At 40.4% G+C, this 19,193-nt stretch overlaps 2 protein-coding genes across 5 annotated transcripts in view; one reads left to right on the forward strand and one right to left on the reverse strand.

Moving 5' to 3' along the window:
- The window catches only part of LOC131678383 (villin-like protein quail), a 64,962-nt gene extending 56,764 nt beyond the window's left edge, over positions 1-8,198 (forward strand). For both annotated transcript variants that reach the window (XM_058958470.1, XM_058958468.1), the window contains exons 2-6: positions 5,291-5,500; positions 5,558-5,766; positions 5,834-6,425; positions 6,489-7,718; positions 7,779-8,198. In XM_058958470.1, the coding sequence (XP_058814453.1) occupies positions 5,291-5,500; positions 5,558-5,766; positions 5,834-6,425; positions 6,489-7,718; positions 7,779-8,084 (2,547 nt within the window). In that variant the 3' untranslated portion in view covers positions 8,085-8,198. The remainder of the gene's footprint in view (positions 1-5,290; positions 5,501-5,557; positions 5,767-5,833; positions 6,426-6,488; positions 7,719-7,778) is intronic.
- Positions 8,103-19,193, reverse strand: part of LOC131678382 (dynein axonemal heavy chain 7) — a 45,810-nt gene continuing 34,719 nt past the window's right edge. For 2 of the 3 annotated variants that reach the window (XM_058958466.1, XM_058958465.1), the window contains exons 12-20: positions 17,652-17,998; positions 16,378-17,583; positions 16,035-16,322; positions 15,868-15,973; positions 14,942-15,806; positions 13,887-14,881; positions 13,216-13,350; positions 8,707-9,237; positions 8,103-8,476 (exon numbers count right to left, since the gene is read on the reverse strand). In XM_058958466.1, coding sequence (XP_058814449.1) covers positions 8,264-8,476; positions 8,707-9,237; positions 13,216-13,350; positions 13,887-14,881; positions 14,942-15,806; positions 15,868-15,973; positions 16,035-16,322; positions 16,378-17,583; positions 17,652-17,998 — 4,686 coding nt within the window. In that variant the 3' untranslated portion in view covers positions 8,103-8,263. Of the gene's footprint in view, positions 8,477-8,706; positions 9,238-13,215; positions 13,351-13,700; positions 13,816-13,886; positions 14,882-14,941; positions 15,807-15,867; positions 15,974-16,034; positions 16,323-16,377; positions 17,584-17,651; positions 17,999-19,193 lie in introns of those variants that run through there. The other variant, XM_058958467.1, reaches the window with a different exon arrangement.

Consider the following 19,193-nt stretch of genomic DNA (forward strand, 5'->3'; position numbering starts at 1 on the left):
GAATGTTGATGGCAGCTGAAAGTCATTTTCAATGCACAAGCATCGATGAATCAGAGGTTGGGAGGCTTGTCAATATCCTCATTGTTAATGCACTTAGTTTTGATCATTTTCAACGCAAATCAATAGTTTTTCATATAAAGAAGCTATGCAATCACTGTGAAAATAGACTTTTTAACCAAGGCCTAGACGGCCGAGTGTCATATACCATTCGATTCAATTCATCGAGATCGGAAAATGTCTGTGTGTGTGTGTCATTTACACTCACACAATTTTCTCAGAGATGTCTGCACCGATTTTCACAAATTTAGTTTCAACATGAGCTGTTATTGAATTTTTAGTTGATCCGACTTCCGGTTCCGGAGTTACGGGTTAAAAGAGTGCGGCCACACAAACTGGTACCACCATGATGTCCAAATAATGTAATGCATATTAAAATGGATGTAACAATACTTTGATTTGCAGGTCTAGATCACTAATTTATCATTCAAAGTAGCTTTGACCGTATTGGCCACCTATGCCTGTTCATGATGCCCCCATGGAACTCGCCAAGTTCCTAAGCTAATATCACACCCATTCCCCAGCGAATTCTTGACCAATTTTTACAAACTTGATTTCAGATGAAAGATACAGTAACCCTTATTGACTGATGATAAATTTCATTGGGTTGTGGATTCTGGTTCTGGAATTAAAGGTTGGTTAGGGACCACCCATAAATGACGTAGCATTATATGGGGGAAGAGGGAGTTTTTCATTTTGTGATGATGTGTGACGACAGGAAGGTAGGGGGTCATCTCAAGCTACGTAGCTTTTTTAAAGGGGAATAACTAACATCGTTTTTTATTTAAAAAAATGCGGGGACAATGGGGGAGAGTTACCATCAAGCTACGTAATTACCAGGGGGTATTTAGAGGTTTGTGACGAAATGCTACGATGGGGGACGGGGGTGTTAAAAAGCACTCAAAAAATGCTACGTCTATTTATGGATAATCCCTTAGCAAGGTCTCACTGAAATTCCTCATATGAACCGTTACAATCTTAATACCTCAGAGGATAAAATCTATTGAAATAGTGACCAAATTACTTCGATTCGCAGGTCTAGATCACTCATTGCCAATCAAACATTATTTGAATATGTTGTTCACTATCCATCCGGAAGTCCCAGATTTCGGGCGTATTCCACAATTAAAGTCACATCGGTTCATCGGTGATGACTATACCGATTTTCACAAATCAAGTCTCAAATGGAAGGCATAGTATGCAGTTGAGTATTGCATCGCCTTCCTTCTCTTACCCTTAGGGACGATCCATAAATGACGTAGCATTTTTTGAGTGATTTTTAACGCCCCCCTCCCCCATCGTAGCATTTCATCACGAACCTCTAAATACCCCCTGGTAAATACGTCGCTCCCCCCCCCCCCCTGCACCGAATTTTTTTTTTAAATATAAAAACGATGTTAATTACTCCCCTTTAAAAAAGCTACGTAGCATGACATGACCCCCTACCCCCCCTGTCGTCACACATCATCACAAAATACAAAACTCTCCCCTCCCCCATATAATGCTACGTCATTTATGGATGATCCCTTACATTTCCCTACTTCATTACCTCCCCCCCCCCTGAACCACCCTCACACTCGCATTTTCTTCATCCACATCACATACTGAAATAAAATGAAGTATTTCTGACGCATCCTCCACTCTCATTCTGCTAACCCTCCCCCATTTCTCTTCCAAAGCCATTCTCCAAGCATTTCAAAATGTAATCACATAAAGGTAACATTAAACTCATGTTGATTAAGCTAATTAGGGTAATGAGTCTATTTTTGCCATATTTTCATTATCACTCCATCTGAAGCCATTGCTTAGAGCAGCGTCTGCCATCTTTGTTCGATTCGAGTTTTTGTTGCGTTCAAACACGAACATTTCACCGTTTTCGGGGCATTTGTGTTATGATTTGGTTCTTAAAAACGAAGCAAAGCTGTTGATGCCAATTTACACGCATTCCATTGATTGTAGACCGAGTAATTAATGAATTAGTGAGGCACCCTACCAAATAGGATGAAAATAGAAACTTGACCATAAATATTACACTTTTTGTTTAAAGTGAGTCAGCGTCGACAACATTGAATCATAGTTTGGATAAATGAGAAAGGCACAATTGCACCACTAGGTGGATTATAGCAGGTTTTTAAAATAAGTGAGATAGCGTTGACATATAAAATGAAAAGAAGAGGTCCTAAGTGTGAACCTTGACGAACCCCCAATGTAACTTTAATTATATCAGATTTCATCTCATAGAATTTTTGGATTTAATCCAATTGAGGGGTCTCATATCATTTTCATATTTTATTTACATTGAACTGTCAAGTTTATCGAATGCTTTGCTGAAGTCAGTGTAAAGAGCTTCTGTATGATTTCCATGGCATTAACGAGTAATCAACAAATTCTGGAAGGTTTATACTTGTTGAACGGCCTTTAAAACACCCATGTTGTGCATTTGTTATTTTATGTTTGATTTGGTTAAAAATGTTTTTATTTATGATGGATTCGAAAAGTTTAGGAAAGCAAGACAGAATGGCAATTCCACGGTAATTGCGAATATCAGTTTTTTTACCCGTTTTATAAATAGGTATTAGAAAAGATTTTTTCCAGTCTTTTAGAAAAATACCAGATTCAAGTGACTTATTGAACAGCCATAATAGAGGTGACGTGAACTCAGTTGCTAAATTCTTTATGAAAGCAGGTGGAATTCCATCAGGCCCTGAGCCTATAGTGGCATCTAGATCATTGAGACCTGACAAGTTATCTTGAACATTAATGTGACTGACACCAACATATCTTGAATAATCAGGAAAAAAAGAAAAATATTCAAAGTCACAATCATTATCCGAATAGTTAGAATAAGTTTCTTAAAAAATGTTGCGAAAAGATTACAAATATCTTTTGAAATTTTACCCTCTTTTCCATCCAAAAACATTTTTGATAGAAAGTTGCATGAATTAAACTTAGTTTTGATGTAATTAAAAAGTTTTTTGGGCAAGACTTGATCTCATTTTCAAAAAGTTTATTGGTCACAAATATTGAAGTATTTTTACAAATTATCCTGATTATTATGTTTCCTTAAATTATGTGAGCTTTTTGTTTCCAATTTTATAAAATAATATGTTTTTTTGTTGAACCAAACTGAATTTTTACATGCATGAGTGGAACTTCCTCCTGCATTATTTGCCACAAAATATTATAAAAGTTCTCCACTGCACATTCAATATTCTCTTGATTCTTTAAAAGGGACTGCTAATTTGCACTGTTTAATTTATATTTAATATTTTCATAATTATGTTTTCTATAATCGAGGACGTCCTCGAAGTCACAGTCAATGGAATTATGATTCTTGTGCACAAAAATAGAGAATTCAATTGCTATGTTGAAGGTTTCATTTTTCCTTAAAGGAGAATGAGATTCATCCACGCAGAAATCTTCATTAATGTTTGTTAATAGTAAATCTAAATAACGATTGTGTTGATTTTTTGTATGATTTATTTGATTGAGTCCTAGCAATGCAATTTTCTCAAACATATATTGCAATGTTTCATTTTCGCTAACGACAGGAAGTAGAATACTCTCATTTTCAGAGTCCGTAATAAAATCTAATATGCACTGATTAAAATCACCATATATATGAGCTTTAAATTCTGGAGAAAAATCAAGATTATTTCTTCAGCTGCTTGAAAGAAAATTTCAGATGTTGATTTGCAAGCTAGATCCGGTGGAAAATACACTGAGACAAAAATATGGATTTCATCAGCGATATGTGCTTTAACCCATACATGTTCAAGTTCTTTGAATTTTGGTGAAACAATAAGCTTGGAATTAAATATAGGTGAAACTGCGATGAGAACTCCTCCGCCTGACATTCATTGGGTTAGTCGTAAATGACGATCATCTCTAAAAACATTATAGTCACTACCAAAAATTTGATAGTAAACCAAAATTTCAGTTGCTTTCGAAGAAGTTGGTTGTGATTCGTTATGCGTAAAAATAGTATCTAAAACTGTTGTACTGTTACCAGCTGCGTCATATTTGTTCTGGTCTGCATCTGAGAAATGCATTGAAATTGACGAAAACACGAACGTTCACAGGAGCAGGATAAACAATGATGTTGATTGTTATGGTAATTGTTGTTGAGTCCATCGTTGTTTCTGTTGTTGTTGTTGTTACTGTAACTGCCGTTATTGTTGTTGTTTCTGTTTTCGTTGTGGTTGTTGTTGTTTCTGTTGTACAACAACTACTCTGTACAACTCTGTTGTAGTTGCTGTTTCTGTTGTTGTTGTTGTTGTTGTTGTTGCGGTTGTTGTTGTTGTTGCTGTTGTTGTTGCTGTTCTTGTTGTTGTTGCTGTTGCTTTTCTCCACTCAACAACTGCTATTGAAGTTATTGGTGGTGTTGATGGACTTGTAGGTGTTGTTTTTGTTGTTATTGGGGTTGTTTCTATTTTGGTTGCCGTTGTGATTATTGTTATTGTTGTACTTATTGTTGGTTCTGTTCTTTTTGCTCTTGCTGTCTTTGTTGTTGTAGCTGTTATTACTATTGCTGTATCTTGTACCCTGTTTTCTTTCGATTTTTTACTCTTTATAGCTTAATCTTTCTCTTTTTGTTGTTTCATACGACGCTGTTTACGTAAGTCATATTCTGACCAGTCAGAACGCCATACGCTTTTCGAACCAAGTGTGCGTTATCTATCTTTTGCAAGTTGATTATACTGCGAACCTGAGATAGCAGTTTTATTTGAAACTACGATCAATTCGTCCACCAGACTAGGGGGAGACACCGCTGGTGTCAAATGAGCACTATTAACACTGGTTTCCACGGTACTAATTCTCGCGGCTATTGCCCTTACTTCGTCTAAAATATCGTTGCCAACTTGTGATTTTATTTCATCAAGAGCATCACGGGCAGAAAACGACTGGTTACCGGAATGTTCGTTATATTCTTTGAGACGCCATGTCAATGGTTATGACGCTCAAATTCTGAACTTCACTGCATATTTTCTTTATCTCACGAGTCAGGTCAGTCAGCTTCATCACGTACTCGACTACGACAACGACTACTACCCGTAACCCGACTAAGAACTCAATTGACCACAGGAAATGAATACATATCCAAACCACCGAAGCTTGAAATTTTTCGGCGCAAACTGTGGTGAAAGCTTTCAAGCATGGCAATACTAACCGTATTATTGAATCTTTATATAGACATATTAACATCATGGAACCATTTCCATTACAATTACAGGACCAAAAGCGGCCCATATACGAGGACATAAAAATCGACACCGCATTCAGAAAAATCAGTCCCAAAGCGATAGGATTCTACGTCTGGCGAATACAGAATGATCACGTCGAGGCCCTGCCCAAAGAACAATTCGGAACGTTCTACGACGAGAACACCTATGTGATCTATTCCGCCTCGCTGGCTGGTACAATTTCGGACAAAAACACTATTGTAAGTATGGGCTACATGGTTGATACTAAAAATGTATTAATTCTGGCTCTTTTAAAGTGCCGCGAAATCAAAACCCCCGGAGCGGTCGTTGAACGCTATATCCACTTTTGGTTGGGAGCAAATATCACATCTGATCGATCAAAATCAGCGGCTTACAAAATCATTGAACTGGATCTACACCTAGACCACAAAACCACACAGTACAGAGAAAGCCAAGGCCACGAAGGAATTCGGTTCTTGTCCTACTTCAAAGATGATGGCATTCTGTAAGTAAAACCTGCCAAGTTGAAGCTCTTTTTCGAGCCCGAAAATAATTGTTTTATCGAATTTCAGCATCCAATCGGGAACCGATCCTTCATCGTACCCACAGTTTCCACGGCTATACCAAATTAAGGGCCGAACAACACCCCAATGCATTCAACAGAAAGCAATCACCTGGCAACATTTCAACTGCGGCCACGTGATGATCCTGCAGACGCCGAAAATTCTGTTTGTTTGGGTCGGTCGAACAACTGGTTCCTGCGAGAGGATATTCGGGTTGAAGATTGGAACCAAACTGAAAGACTCCTTCAAAATACCCGAAATCGCCATTGTTGACGACGGCTACGAGCAGTCGATGAGTGTTCCGAGGAAAGAAGTTTGGAACAGTTTTCTGAGTTTATCGCAAAGATTTGTTCAACCGATGGCTTTGAGTCCTTCAAATGCAGATATCACATTGAAACTATATCAGTGCGATACGGTGAATGGAGTTTTCCGCGTAGAACTAGTTAAAACGGGTGCTTTAGAGCAGTCAGATCTGTACGGAAGGGATAGCATCTACATCATTGACTACTTCTGTAATGGGGTGTGGATTTGGATTGGGCGAAGTTCACACAAGCAGAACAGAGCCGAAGCTATGCGCCATGTTAGAGGATATGTGATCAAGGTTCAACCAATGTTTATTATAGATTAAAATACGATTAATATCCATTTTTTTCTACTTTCGCAGAAAGGTTATCCTGCCTCCACCCCGGTTGCTCGAGTAATCGATGGTCTCGAACCGGCTGAGTTCACAAGCCTGTTTCCTAGTTGGATTAGCTCGGACGTGAATGGAAACTCGATTAAGGGTATGTCGGAGAAGTTCGATGCACTCACGCTGATTCAGCGACCCAAGTTGGCAGCCCAGATACAGTTGATGGATGATGGATCGGGCGATGCAACCGTTTACCAAATCGGAGCCGAAGATGTTAAAGAGATTCCTAAAAAGTTCTCAAAAACCTTCTACTCGGGCAGTTGCTACATAGTCCATTACCAACTGTCCTGTGTCTCGGAGAACACCACCAGCACGTTGGGTAATTCTATTAAAAACGTCGTATATCTGTGGATCGGTTCTAATGCTTCGATGGAGTACCGTCAAACAGGGGAAGCGTTTCTTGCGGAAATGTGCAATCATTTGAAAAAGAACGTGGTTCAGGTCAGAATCAGTGACGGTATGGAACCTCCCCATTTTCTGCAAATCTTTAAAGGGGGTCTGATAGTTTTCAACGCGAAGAGTCCCAGCGGAGAGGGAGTTATGAACCTGCGGAAGTATCCCAGTAGCTTTGTACTGAAAGTAGTTGGAAACTCTACCTTCACCTGCAAGGCGGTTCAAGTGTCCAGTAAGACATTGTACTATCCGGAAGATTGCTACATCCTGAAAGCTCCAGACAATGAGATATGGATTTGGTGTGGACAATACTCGACTGGAGATTCGCGGGAAATGGCCAAATCTATAGCCTCCATTCTGGGGGAGTACAATCTTGTTATGGAATCGAACGAAACAGACGAGTTCTTTAATTCTGTTGGAGAGAAATTTTTGAAGCAGCTGAAAAAAACTCACGGAAATATCATAACGCCGATGATGAACGTGGCACTTACTTGGGAGCGGCAACGTATTGGACTGTACATGTGTTCTTTGGAGCAGGAAAAGTATGTTTTGAGCAAAATTTTTGGCTTCTCGCAAAAAGATTTAAGGCCTGAAAACATCGTGCTATTGGACGCTGGAAATATAGTGTATGTTTGGATAGGTGAATATGTAGCACCGGACGATCGATTGCAATGTTGGGATTTGGCCAAATATTTAATAACTACACATCCTGTTCAGAGAGATGCGAGTATGCCAATAGCTGTAGTGCGGCAAGGAGAAGAGCCTATAACGTTCGTCGGATTTTTCGAGAAATGGGATAAAAAATACTACGAGGTAAATACTGTAAGCATAATTTGTCCAGCCGTTGCTAAATATTACCTACTTTCATTCTAGAACTACGTCCCATTTGAGAAAATCCGTGCTGAGTTGGAAACTCCAGGAGCACCGACACCCATCCCTCGTGGTTCCGTCAACAGCGACAATGGCACTGCCGATGATTTTGACAGATACCAGAAATACCCACTCGATATGTTGAGAGGTGATCCAACTGATTTACCGGCTAGTATCAACCCTACCCGGAAGGAGGTGCATCTAACGCATGACGATTTTGTGACCGTGTTCAAAATGCCCTACCATGACTTTGAAGAATTGCCAAAATGGAAACAAGTCGAGCTAAAGAAGCAGAAAAAACTATTTTAATATGTTGCACCTTATTGATTTATCGCTCTGCGAATGCCGATATTGAACGTGTTGAAAATTTTAATGTGAAATAAATAATCCACAGCTGTTTTAATTTTTACTCGTCTGACGAAACACTACAAAATATAAGTTGTTACAAATAGATATATGTACCACGTAAAAAAGATGACCAAATTTGATTAATGACTCAATTGGCATAAAAGCGCCGTTCCTCGGCGGATCCAGTGCTCCTGCTTGGTTGAGGGTTCACAATCCAGTGATAGTCCAATCACAAAGTTGGTGCTGTGCCCAGTCGTTGAAAGGATTCCTCGGCGTTCGGCTGTTTTATACACGGGACAGATATATGTGTGTCGGATCACCAAATCATCTTTCTTGATCGGAAGCATCAAAATCTGTTGAAGTAATAGGTTAGAATCGTTAAAAAAATGTTCATTCAAGCTGTACTCACACGAGACGACAGGACACACGCCACAAAAAATATTCACTATGGATTTTGTTCTACCTATTCCTGCGCGGCAACAGCAACAGCGTTGGAATACATGGAACAAAATCCACAGTGAATATTTTTGGTGGCGCGTGTCCTGTCGCTTCGTGTGCGTACAGCTTATATAAAATCACGTACATGAGGCATCGTGTCGAATAACACTCTCGGGTACGGTTCCTGAAGGTATCCTTTCTTTCTGTCCCACCTGGCTCCTTCCAAGTACAGCCCGTATACGTACACGCCATCCTCGGGCGGCTCGTCGAAAGCAGTCTGGGTCAGCATTGTATTGTCAAACACTAGCAGATCAATCGGGATGACATATTTCCGGGCAAAATTCTGCTGTGCTCCAGTCAGGAAGGCTTGTGTGAAAAAGAATCCCGATATCCAGAATGCATCCGGTGGCCCCTCGTCGAACCACTTCCTGAGAAAGCTCAGTCTCGCAATAAAATCAATTATGTAACTTCCCAGCGGCTTCAAACTCGGGTAGGATCGCTTCGCCCAGAGGGCAGGAATTCGCCCAACTAATAACGATGCGACTACTTCCTCAATATCAGCAGACATTGAAACCAGTCCCTGCATCGCCTTGTTGGCCGTTATCAGACTTCTCCGAATGCAGCTGAGCAGCACGTTGAATCGAACCATCTCCTGAACCAGAACCGTGTTCATACTCTGGAAGAAGGAGTTCATGGGCATTTAAAGGTTGTAAACAATACATGTTAAATTTTCGAATGTTATTGTGTAGGTGACTGGAAAATTCAATATTAATATAGTTTCCGATAATTAATATCGACGCGTGAACATTCAAAGCAGTCGGCAGATCTATTGGAAATATAATTTCCCACGGAACAAATTGTCATCTGATTCTGAGGGTCGTGTCTCATACACTTTTCGATTCAGTTCGTCAAGTGTGGAAAATGTATGTTTGTGCCTGTATGTATGTGTCATATTATTTCACTCATTTTTCCCGGCTTATGCATTCATTGAATTTAATTTTAATCGGAGTTCTGGTTCCGGAGTTACGTGTTAAAGAATGCGGTCATACATTGAATTTTCAAATAAATTCTAGTGTCAGCACACTGTTGCACAATCAAGCAATCTATTACCACTTTGGCTACCTCTGAAGGAATTAGAATATGTGTAGAAGTTGCAAAGCTCCTAAATTGATAAATTTGGTATCAAATCGTATTAGTCAATTGGAGTTTCTTACACGAACTGTTAATTGCTTGGGATGCAAGTGTAAGAAGTGATGCACCGTTCATTCCGTGGCCATGAAAACTCTATATTCCAGATAGGCATTGTAGTACCAAAAAAATATAACAAAGCTGCAATGGTTCAGGTATATATGAGAATTTCAAAAGTATCGCACTCTTTAAGTCATAGCTCCGGAACTAGAACACTGATCCAAATGAAATTTGATTGGAGTCAAGTCAAGACTCAAATCGAATTTCCTTTGGTTCAGAGTTTTGGTTCCGGAGCTATGGCTTGAAGAGAGCGGTTACTTTTGAAACTCTCATATAGATCTGAACCATGGAAGTTTTCTTTTATTTTTTGTGGTACTATGGTCCTCTCCGGAAGTATGAGATTTCATGACCCGGAACCAACCGCGCATCAGCTCTTGTACCTGCATCCCAAGCTACGAAAAGTTCGTGTAAGAGAGGGGCTTAAGTTTCTCGTTCTAAATAATTTGTCGAACCATATGATATTCTAATAGTGGTTTGAGCAACTGTTCTTGTACTTTTAATCATTAGCTGTGCTCAGGCTTGCTGGAGCATATCTCAAGATGCCAAAATGAGGTAAGGTATCAACATTCTGAGGAGGACTTCACACACCTCTTCAATAGCAGAAAAAAAACTCTTCTCCAACTCAACAAGCAAACTCATCATCAGAAGTGATGATTTGTTCAATGACTAGAGGAGGTTATGTGCATCACACAGGAAAGGCGAGAGCGCAAAACTGATTGAAGATGGATTGGAATTCCTCTTCAAAAAATCCTTAGAGTGTGGAGTGCGAGAGTGATTATTTTCCTCTCTTGTTTTAATGTAATTTTGTCTGCTGTGTAGGATGCGGATATAAGTACACCCAGGTTTTTTACGCGGTTTTTTTGCGCGGTTTTTTTACGAGGTTTATTTTACGCGGATTTTCCAATTAACGCGGTTTTTTTACGCGGATTTTCCAATTAACGCGGTTTTTGCAAAAATATTCTAAGTCCTTTTGAATGCAAAAGACTTAGACTTTTTTCTTAAAAAATTTCTAAGTCCTTTTAAATGCAAAGAAGAATTTAGGCAGTTTTTATTTTGCGCGGATTTCGCAATTAACACGGTTTTTGCCAAAAATAGTCGAATTCAAAAAACTTAGAAGATGTTCGGAAAGATGGAAGAGACGGGTCTGGAAGATTCCTTATAGCCGCACCTCAACAATATGGGTATATTCGGAATGGTCTTGAAGAGTAGGTTCCAGAAATTGATTTTGACGCCATTTTGAAATCAAAGATGGCGACTTCCGGTTTAGCGAAATTCGCTATAACTCAATCAATATGGATGTTTTTGGAATGGTCTTGAGGAGTAGGTACCATAAATTGAACTTTGACGCAATTTTGAAATCAAAGATGGCGACTTCCGGTTTAGTGAAATTCGCTATAAGTCAATCGATATGAATACTTTTGGAATGGTCTTGAGGAGTAGGTGCCAGAAATTGATTTTTGACGCCATTTTGAAATCAAAGATGGCGACTTCCGGTTTAGTGAAATTCGCTATAACCCAAACAATATGGATGTTTTTGGAATGGTCTTGAGGAGTAGGTACCATAAATTGATCTTTGACGCCATTTTGAAATCAAAGATGGCGACTTCCGGTTTAGTGAAATTCGCTATAAGTCAATCAATATGGATATTTTTGGAATGGTCTTGAGGAGTAGGTGCCAGAAATTGATTTTTGACGCCATTTTGAAATCAAAGATGGCGACTTCCGGTTTAGTGAAATTCGCTATAACCCAAACAATATGGATGTTTTTGGAATGGTCTTGAGGAGTAGGTACCATAAATTGATCTTTGACGCAATTTTGAAATCAAAGATGGCGACTTCCGGTTTAGCGAAATTCGCTATAAGTCAATCAATATGGATATTTTTGGAATGGTCTTGAGGAGTAGGTGCCAGAAATTGATTTTTGACGCCATTTTGAAATCAAAGATGGCGACTTCCGGTTTAGTGAAATTCGCTATAACCCAAACAATATGGATGTTTTTGGAATGGTCTTGAGGAGTAGGTACCATAAATTGATCTTTGACGCAATTTTGAAATCAAAGATGGCGACTTCCGGTTTAGCGAAATTCGCTATAAGTCAATCGATATGGATATTTTTGGAATGGTCTTGAGGAGTAGGTGCCAGAAATTTATTTTTGATGCCATTTTGAAATCAAAGATGGCGACTTCCGGTTTAGTGAAATTCGCTATAACCCAAACAATATGGATGTTTTTGGAATGGTCTTGAGGAGTAGGTACCATAAATTGATCTTTGACGCCATTTTGAAATCAAAGATGGCGACTTCCGGTTTAGCGAAATTCGCTATAACCCAAACAATATGGATATTTTTGGAATGGTCTTGAGGAGTAGGTGCCAGAAATTGATTTTTGACGTCATTTTTGATACCCAACTACTTCTTCCTAAACGAGTATTATGTTTTAATAATAGATTGCTTGGCAAATGTTGGCCTTTTAAGGAGAGTACTGCACTATTTTATCATTTACGAGTCCTACAATCGATGAAATCTGTATAATATGGCACCAATACGTTTGCTTCGTTCCTAAAAACCACTAGTAAAACAATAAATAGCCTGATAATGGTGGAATACTTCTGTTGGAGTGTAACAACGAAAACTAATCGGGTGCCCAAAATAACGCAAGTCAAGGGATAGGGATAGTACAAATATATGGCAGACTCTAACCAATGGTTTCAAATGAGTAGAGTGATAATAGTAACAATATGAAAAAAGGCCCATTACCCTTTACATATTTGAAAACTATGTATATATTTAAACAGTTGAACTGCTTCATACAACGCTTAACTATACATTCATTCCAAAAACAAAAAATACACATCAGAAATAAGCTTTGCACACGCATCAACCCCACATAACAAAAACTCACAGCTACTAATCATTACCTCCTCTCAAGGCGTGTGAGGACATCACAAACTCCTCTTGATTCATCATGAGGTGTAGCTCACTCTCCTCCACGGAGCAAATATCCCATGCGTAATAAAATATTTCTCTGAATCATTTCGTTGAGCAAGAGAGGAACTCTCTCATTTTTCGGGTCCTCACACACAACGGTAGAGATGCTCCCTTTCAATCATTCTTTTCTACCTCATCCTGAGGTAGGGGTATTAGTCCTCATTGTGTGTTGAAGTGTTTATAACAAGTCTGAGCACAACTTTTTTAATACTGTGGGTATCGAGATGAAACTTTTATTACTCAAACACGTGTATTTTCCAAACAAATTGTTGTCAAAACAGCCCACAGAATAGAATTACCGGTTTCTAAGTAATATGTACGAACAAGGCATATGTAATAACATGATCATATTGTCTGGTTTTTGAATTATTAAACCAATAAATAAATCGAAAAGCACTAAATGAGATAATTAAATTTACCTGATGATAGCTCGTTGGGTATTTCTCCAAAGTAGCGTCACGATCGAACTCTTTCGGCAAGCGGTTGAGAATATCGTTGGAGACTCGGGCTACTATTTGAGCTGGAGTCTCTCGAAAAACTCCCGTTGATGTTGTCTGATAAGATGACAAAAACACATTAGATTAAAAAGATATGTTTGATTATCGGTCGCGAATATCCTTTAAATATGGTTAAGCTATCGAAATAATACAAATAAACGTAAAATGTTTAAATCCGGAAACGTTTCCAAACAGTCCGCTTTGTATTTAACAAACATAAACCAATATTTTTGCAGGCAAATTTAGTTGAGCTGAGCTGACGGCTCATGTTCCGAAAGGTCGAAAGTATCTACAAACCTTACTATCCATAAGAAGCTGTTGATTTTGACATTTTTTTGAGAAAAAAAAACAATTTAGTTAGGGCATTATTGCAAAACATGCAAATGAAATAATTTTAACAATCTTACCTTCATTTCATACATATCCTGATCGCAAATGCAGTAAGAATGTATTATTATTTTGATTCAGAAAAGACCCACAACCCACACAAACAAATTTAAAAATATACTTTACCGTTCGATCCTGGCCAGCGTTACGTAACCACATGATCAGTTATTTTTAACTATCATCAAATAAACATTCGTAGAGCTCACCTGAGTTTTCAATGTGTTTTCGAGCAGCAAATCGGTTTCCTTCTGATCTTTCACGATATCGGCGTTCTCATGGAGACCAAAAACACCTGGCTTTGCAATCGTCGGTAATTCCTTAATGAATGTGATGAACTCCTCGTGTTCTTTCAACTCCGGAATCTTGTACAAACCTTGCTCATCTAGAATGTAATCTGCTTGATCTAGCGTTTTCTCGCAATAGAATTTCCCCAGAATGGTAATCAAACATCGTCGATCCCAGTCATCCGTAACTCGGCCCCCATAGTTACATTCACCGGTCAAGTAGCGCAGAGCCACATACTGCACCTCTTCGTACTCATCCAAAAACATGCGCAGTTGTGTCAAACTAATGCTGAGATCGGTTTCGTTGAACTCGTACTGGATATTCCATCCGATTGGGCCAAAATGTCGCCTTTCCTGAACGATTCCGTGGAAGAAACACAAACTGAACAACAACTTTTTGAAGTTGGCAGGTTGCTTGCATGCCTCAAACCATTCCACGTTCGAAATAGGATCTCCCATGTACGATCGCAGTATGTTCATCCGCAGACCTTTCGGTGGTTCGTTCGTAATTTTGATTCCATTCTGCAGTACGACAACCGGGAAATGCTCAGTCGGATACGATGTCAACCACAGGCGGAAATCCGGGTGGGTTGTATCTGGCTGAAAACTCTCGCAAATGCGTTCCAGCGTTGGCATCCAACTTTGTGCCAGGTGGCAATTTTGTAGCAGTACCCAATTACCAAATTTGGTTCCTTCATCGATCATCTTAGCTGCAATAGGTCCCTGACCCTGGCCCAGCGATAGTGAATAGAGACGGCTTGAGCCAATACCTTGAGTGTCCGCGAAACGGAGCAAAGTGGCAGTAGGATCCGCACCCGGAGTTAATATGAATATCAGTGGTACGCAACAATTTGAATCCTCATACGATGCCGACAGGTTGAAGGGAGGTGGTTCAACATATTTTCTGGTCAAAATATCTATGATAAATTAAGAGTATCAAAAGGTCCCCACCAATATATCTATTTTAAAAGTTATACCTTCCACGTATAGCTCGATAGCCGGTACGAGTTTATCCGAGCGGAAACATCTCAAAATCAGCAATTTTTGGAAAATGGTTAAACGAGCCTTCCAAGGCTCCGGAATTTCAGCACTTTGAGGCGTATCGTCGTCAAAGTATGCTTTCCAGCGTCTGATGTTCTCAACTACATGTTCTTCGAAGCCGGAAAATGCGTCGTATTTGGTCAATCGACAAATTTCATCCCAACATTTACTGGGAAGCCATTCAGCTGGGTTGGGGTCCGGATTATCGAGACCAACGCCACCAGTCAGTAGGAACATAAATTCCGCCCGATCGAAATTACCCTCTTCGTGCTGCAGATTGGTGGTGAGGAGCAGCGAAAACAAAATCTTGTCCTTCTCAAACAGACTCCTGCAGATATTCTCATACAGACTGTACGTGAAGTAAGCCCTAAGATCCGCCAACCGGGCCGGGACTTCGTCAACCTTTTCAGTGTTATCGATCGCTGCCGTAAACAGATTCACGAACCAATTCAAGCTGTACTGATACATCGGATCGATGTTCGCCAGCTCTGCGATGGTGAAAAATAGGACCGTCGAATGGGCCGCTATCGAGGTGTACTGCAGCCGCGCGATATCGATCTGACGTTCAGTTGTCTCTGCAATTACTTGTTTTTCATTAATTTCGTTGGCTAGCGTCTTCGAGGAACTTAGGACCGACACGGCCGTTTCGTCTTCGAGAATATTGCCTTCGGAGCTGAGTACTTGCAGGATTTTGCCTTCGATCTCCTGCAGCAAGCGCTTGTTTTCCGCACCCTGCACTATAAGAGCATTTTTCTCCGTTTCCAGATCGGGCCGTTCGCGTGCCACCGTTATCGATAGCAGCTTAAATAATATACTTTTAATAAAATAGATGAAACAAAAAAAAAGACTCACGCTATCGTACCTGATCTTGTAATCCTGTTACGGTGATCATAAAGTTCAATAAAGTCACCTTTACCGCTATTTCAGGCAGATAATGTGGATTCCGTAATTTCGTTGTAATATATAACCTAGAAAATTAGTTTATTTTATTATTTCATCATGAAGCCATCATAGGACCGCAACACCTACTTAAAGGAATCATTATACTCAATGATAGAGTCTCCTAATTTGATAGACATCGTCCCGCCTTGTCGAAAAACTTGCTTCAGTAATATTGGTTCCAGTAACGGTTCAATCTCCTCTCCGACATTTTCCAACAATACTGGTAGACCAAACTGGATAGCATTTTCCAAAACTCTTGTATAATCTGGTTGATTAAAACGAATAATACACATTCGGTTTGCCTTTTCCATGTTCCTAACCCATTTGTTTGCCTGACCCTGAGGATCAATCATCAATGGCCACCGCCGTGCATTGCTAAAAATAACGAAAACTTTAATTTTGTTCTTATGGTAAAGTCAATTGAACGTACTGTATTATTATTGCACTTTCTACTGAAAAAGCATCGCTCGGTAGACCAAAAATATTCCATGCTCGAATATCCACCGGATTACCCAACACAGTGGAGAGCTGGAAATCTTCGGAACACACAATACGTTTATCTTTACAGCTTTTTATCCACCGCTTAATTTGTTGCGCTCGGAATACGTTTGTGAATGGTCCCAGATATGCTACGACTCCAGATGCTATCAGAACATCTCCAGTTAGATTATCGTAGACCTCACCCAGGTTCTTCGCTGCCTGTTGCCAACGATCCTTCTCACCACCCAACCCGGTGATGATTTCCGTTGCACGTTCCAGCTTTTTCATGCAAAGCTCCACATTAGCCTGCAGTTTGGCATGTTGCTGGATCTGCTCGTCCAACTTTCTCTGCAGTTCTGCCAAATTCTCCTCCAAAATAGCCAATTGTTCCAACTTGGCATTCAGAATCGCCATAGCTCCATTATACTTATCCTGTGCTTCTTTCAGAGCAATCTTCTTTGGTGCAACCACCTTTGCTACTACGTCGTACTTCGAAATAGCAATAACCCATTTGCACAAACCTTCGCAGGCCGTAGAAGCAGTTTTCACCTTGTCCGGGTCGAAGTTTTCGTTATGCAAAATGCGTTCCTCCAACTTTTGCATCACTCTCGGGGGGATATCATCCTTTTCAAAGTTCAACAACCCTTCCAAGAATTTCATATCCCCCAGAACCTTTTTCGCAGGACCCCAGTAGTCCTCCACCATACCTAAGCCAGACGGAGCCTGAACACGGTCCGGTTTGATATCCTTTAGGATACAAATCGCTTCCATCACAACCTTCACCCCAATCGGAGGACTTTTCATCGTTTTCACGATCGTAATGTCCGGTGCGGTTAACGTGTTCAGTGCCTCTAGAGCTGCATTCAGAATGGGCATCGCTTCTGCCAACTTTGCATCGCACTCCTCTTTGATCTCGTTAGCAGCGGCTGCCTGTTCCTGTGCGACTTCCTCGTCCTTCTTGACCAGTTCCTTCTGTACGGCCGCAACCTCACTGTCTGCTTGAACTTTGGCCATCTGCTGGGCCACCGTTTCAGCAGCAATCTTCAGCTGCGGCTGTACAGTCTCCAGCTGCTCTTGCATCACCCCGACCTGTTGGGCTGCAATGTCCAGCTGCTTAAGTCCTGTCAAGTAACGATTCTTGCCGGTGAGAACATCCCTGGAAGTATAGCAAACCGGTGCAATCAACCGAAGAGTGTCAAATTAAATTAACGAGCAAAAAATTACGTTCTCTTCTTATCCAGCAACGTCTTGAAGGTATGGATTAGTTCTAGATAGGAGGTAGGGGTCACGTAGTTGTGGCGACTTAATCGGAGCATAAACTCCTCGGACAGTTCCTGGGTGGAGGTGTGAAACTCCATGCACATATCGATGCACACGTTACGTTCCTTCTCGGGCATCTCGACCGTGGACAGAAATTTCGTAGCAACCGCAACCAGTGCGTCCTTGGGCCACGGTTGGAACCAATCGATCGTGCAGCAGTTGACAATGGAGGGAAACTTTCGAACACGATTCCGGAAGGAATCGCCAATGGGGGACATTGACAGAATAATGTGCAATTGGTCACGTGTGATCTGAAATTTAAATTTAAAAACAGGTGAAAATTGCAAAAGGAAATGTGGATTTCTAATAAAGATAGTACTTCAAACATGAAAAGCAAAAGAGCGCACACGGTCGTGTTATACAATGAAACGGACACAAATTGTATATATTTGCATATATACCTAGATGAAATGAGAATGTGTCCGTACAGAAAGATTAACGCAACTTAAGACATCATATTCTGATTGCAGTTGAAAATGAAAATAGTGAACATACATCTTTCTAATTTTCTTCAAAATTTGTACAAGTCAGTCCAGCCATCTCTGAGAAAAATGAGTAAAATTTTTGACAGATGCACATACACATACACACATATTCATAACTCTCCAGTGTGGAGAGTCTCCACAAAGTAGTACCTTGATGTAGTTCAGTGGGGAAGAAGGGCGAAAAAAGAGTAAGAAGTGTTTTTAATGGTTCGACACGAACGTGAATCCCACACAGTACCAATGTACCAATACAGTGCAGGCCAGGCTTTTGAAACTTTTTAAACCTTGCTATACAAAAAAACCTATTCGTAACCCAGGGGGCAGCAGGGCCAGAAGGACATAAGTGCAGGGGCTTAACGACTCCCCAAACCGCACCTACTGCGAGTTGCTAGGATATGGTGGAACAAGACAATGTTGGGCTCTGCTAAACCTCTATAAAAAGCCATATTAATCCGAAAGAAGCTCCGTCGAAGCGAGTGGGTACTGCTTCCGCTAAGGATTTATCCAAGACTTCAGTATAAAGCACCCTCACCCAACTGGAGTACCAACCAACACATTAGGATCGATACCAGTAAGATCCTAATTACGACAGCCACCACTATCCTAGTAAGGATGGTTAACACTTCCCCGAAGCAGCGAGTGGGTTAATGGTGCCGGCTGCCTCCCGTCCCAATAGAACTGTTAGGTCTCTAAGTACGTTCGAAACCAAGTACGTTCTGAATGCAGTACCCCTTGAAGGACCGCGTCAACCCTCGCGTGCAACCTCACTGCGCGCAAAGGTAATTATGAGATCATATAGAAACTACAACTTATTACAAGCGTACATAGCGGCTTGGAGTTGTGACTCAAAAAAGCATGGATGAAGACAAAACCAACAAAAATAAAAAAATCTAACGGAGCGTGGTGGTGAGTTCGTTCGCCAAAGGTGGCCTACTGACGTCGCAGACCCAGCAAAACGACC

Source organism: Topomyia yanbarensis, chromosome 2, assembly GCF_030247195.1.
Source record: "Topomyia yanbarensis strain Yona2022 chromosome 2, ASM3024719v1, whole genome shotgun sequence".
Lineage (NCBI taxonomy): Eukaryota > Metazoa > Arthropoda > Insecta > Diptera > Culicidae > Topomyia > Topomyia yanbarensis.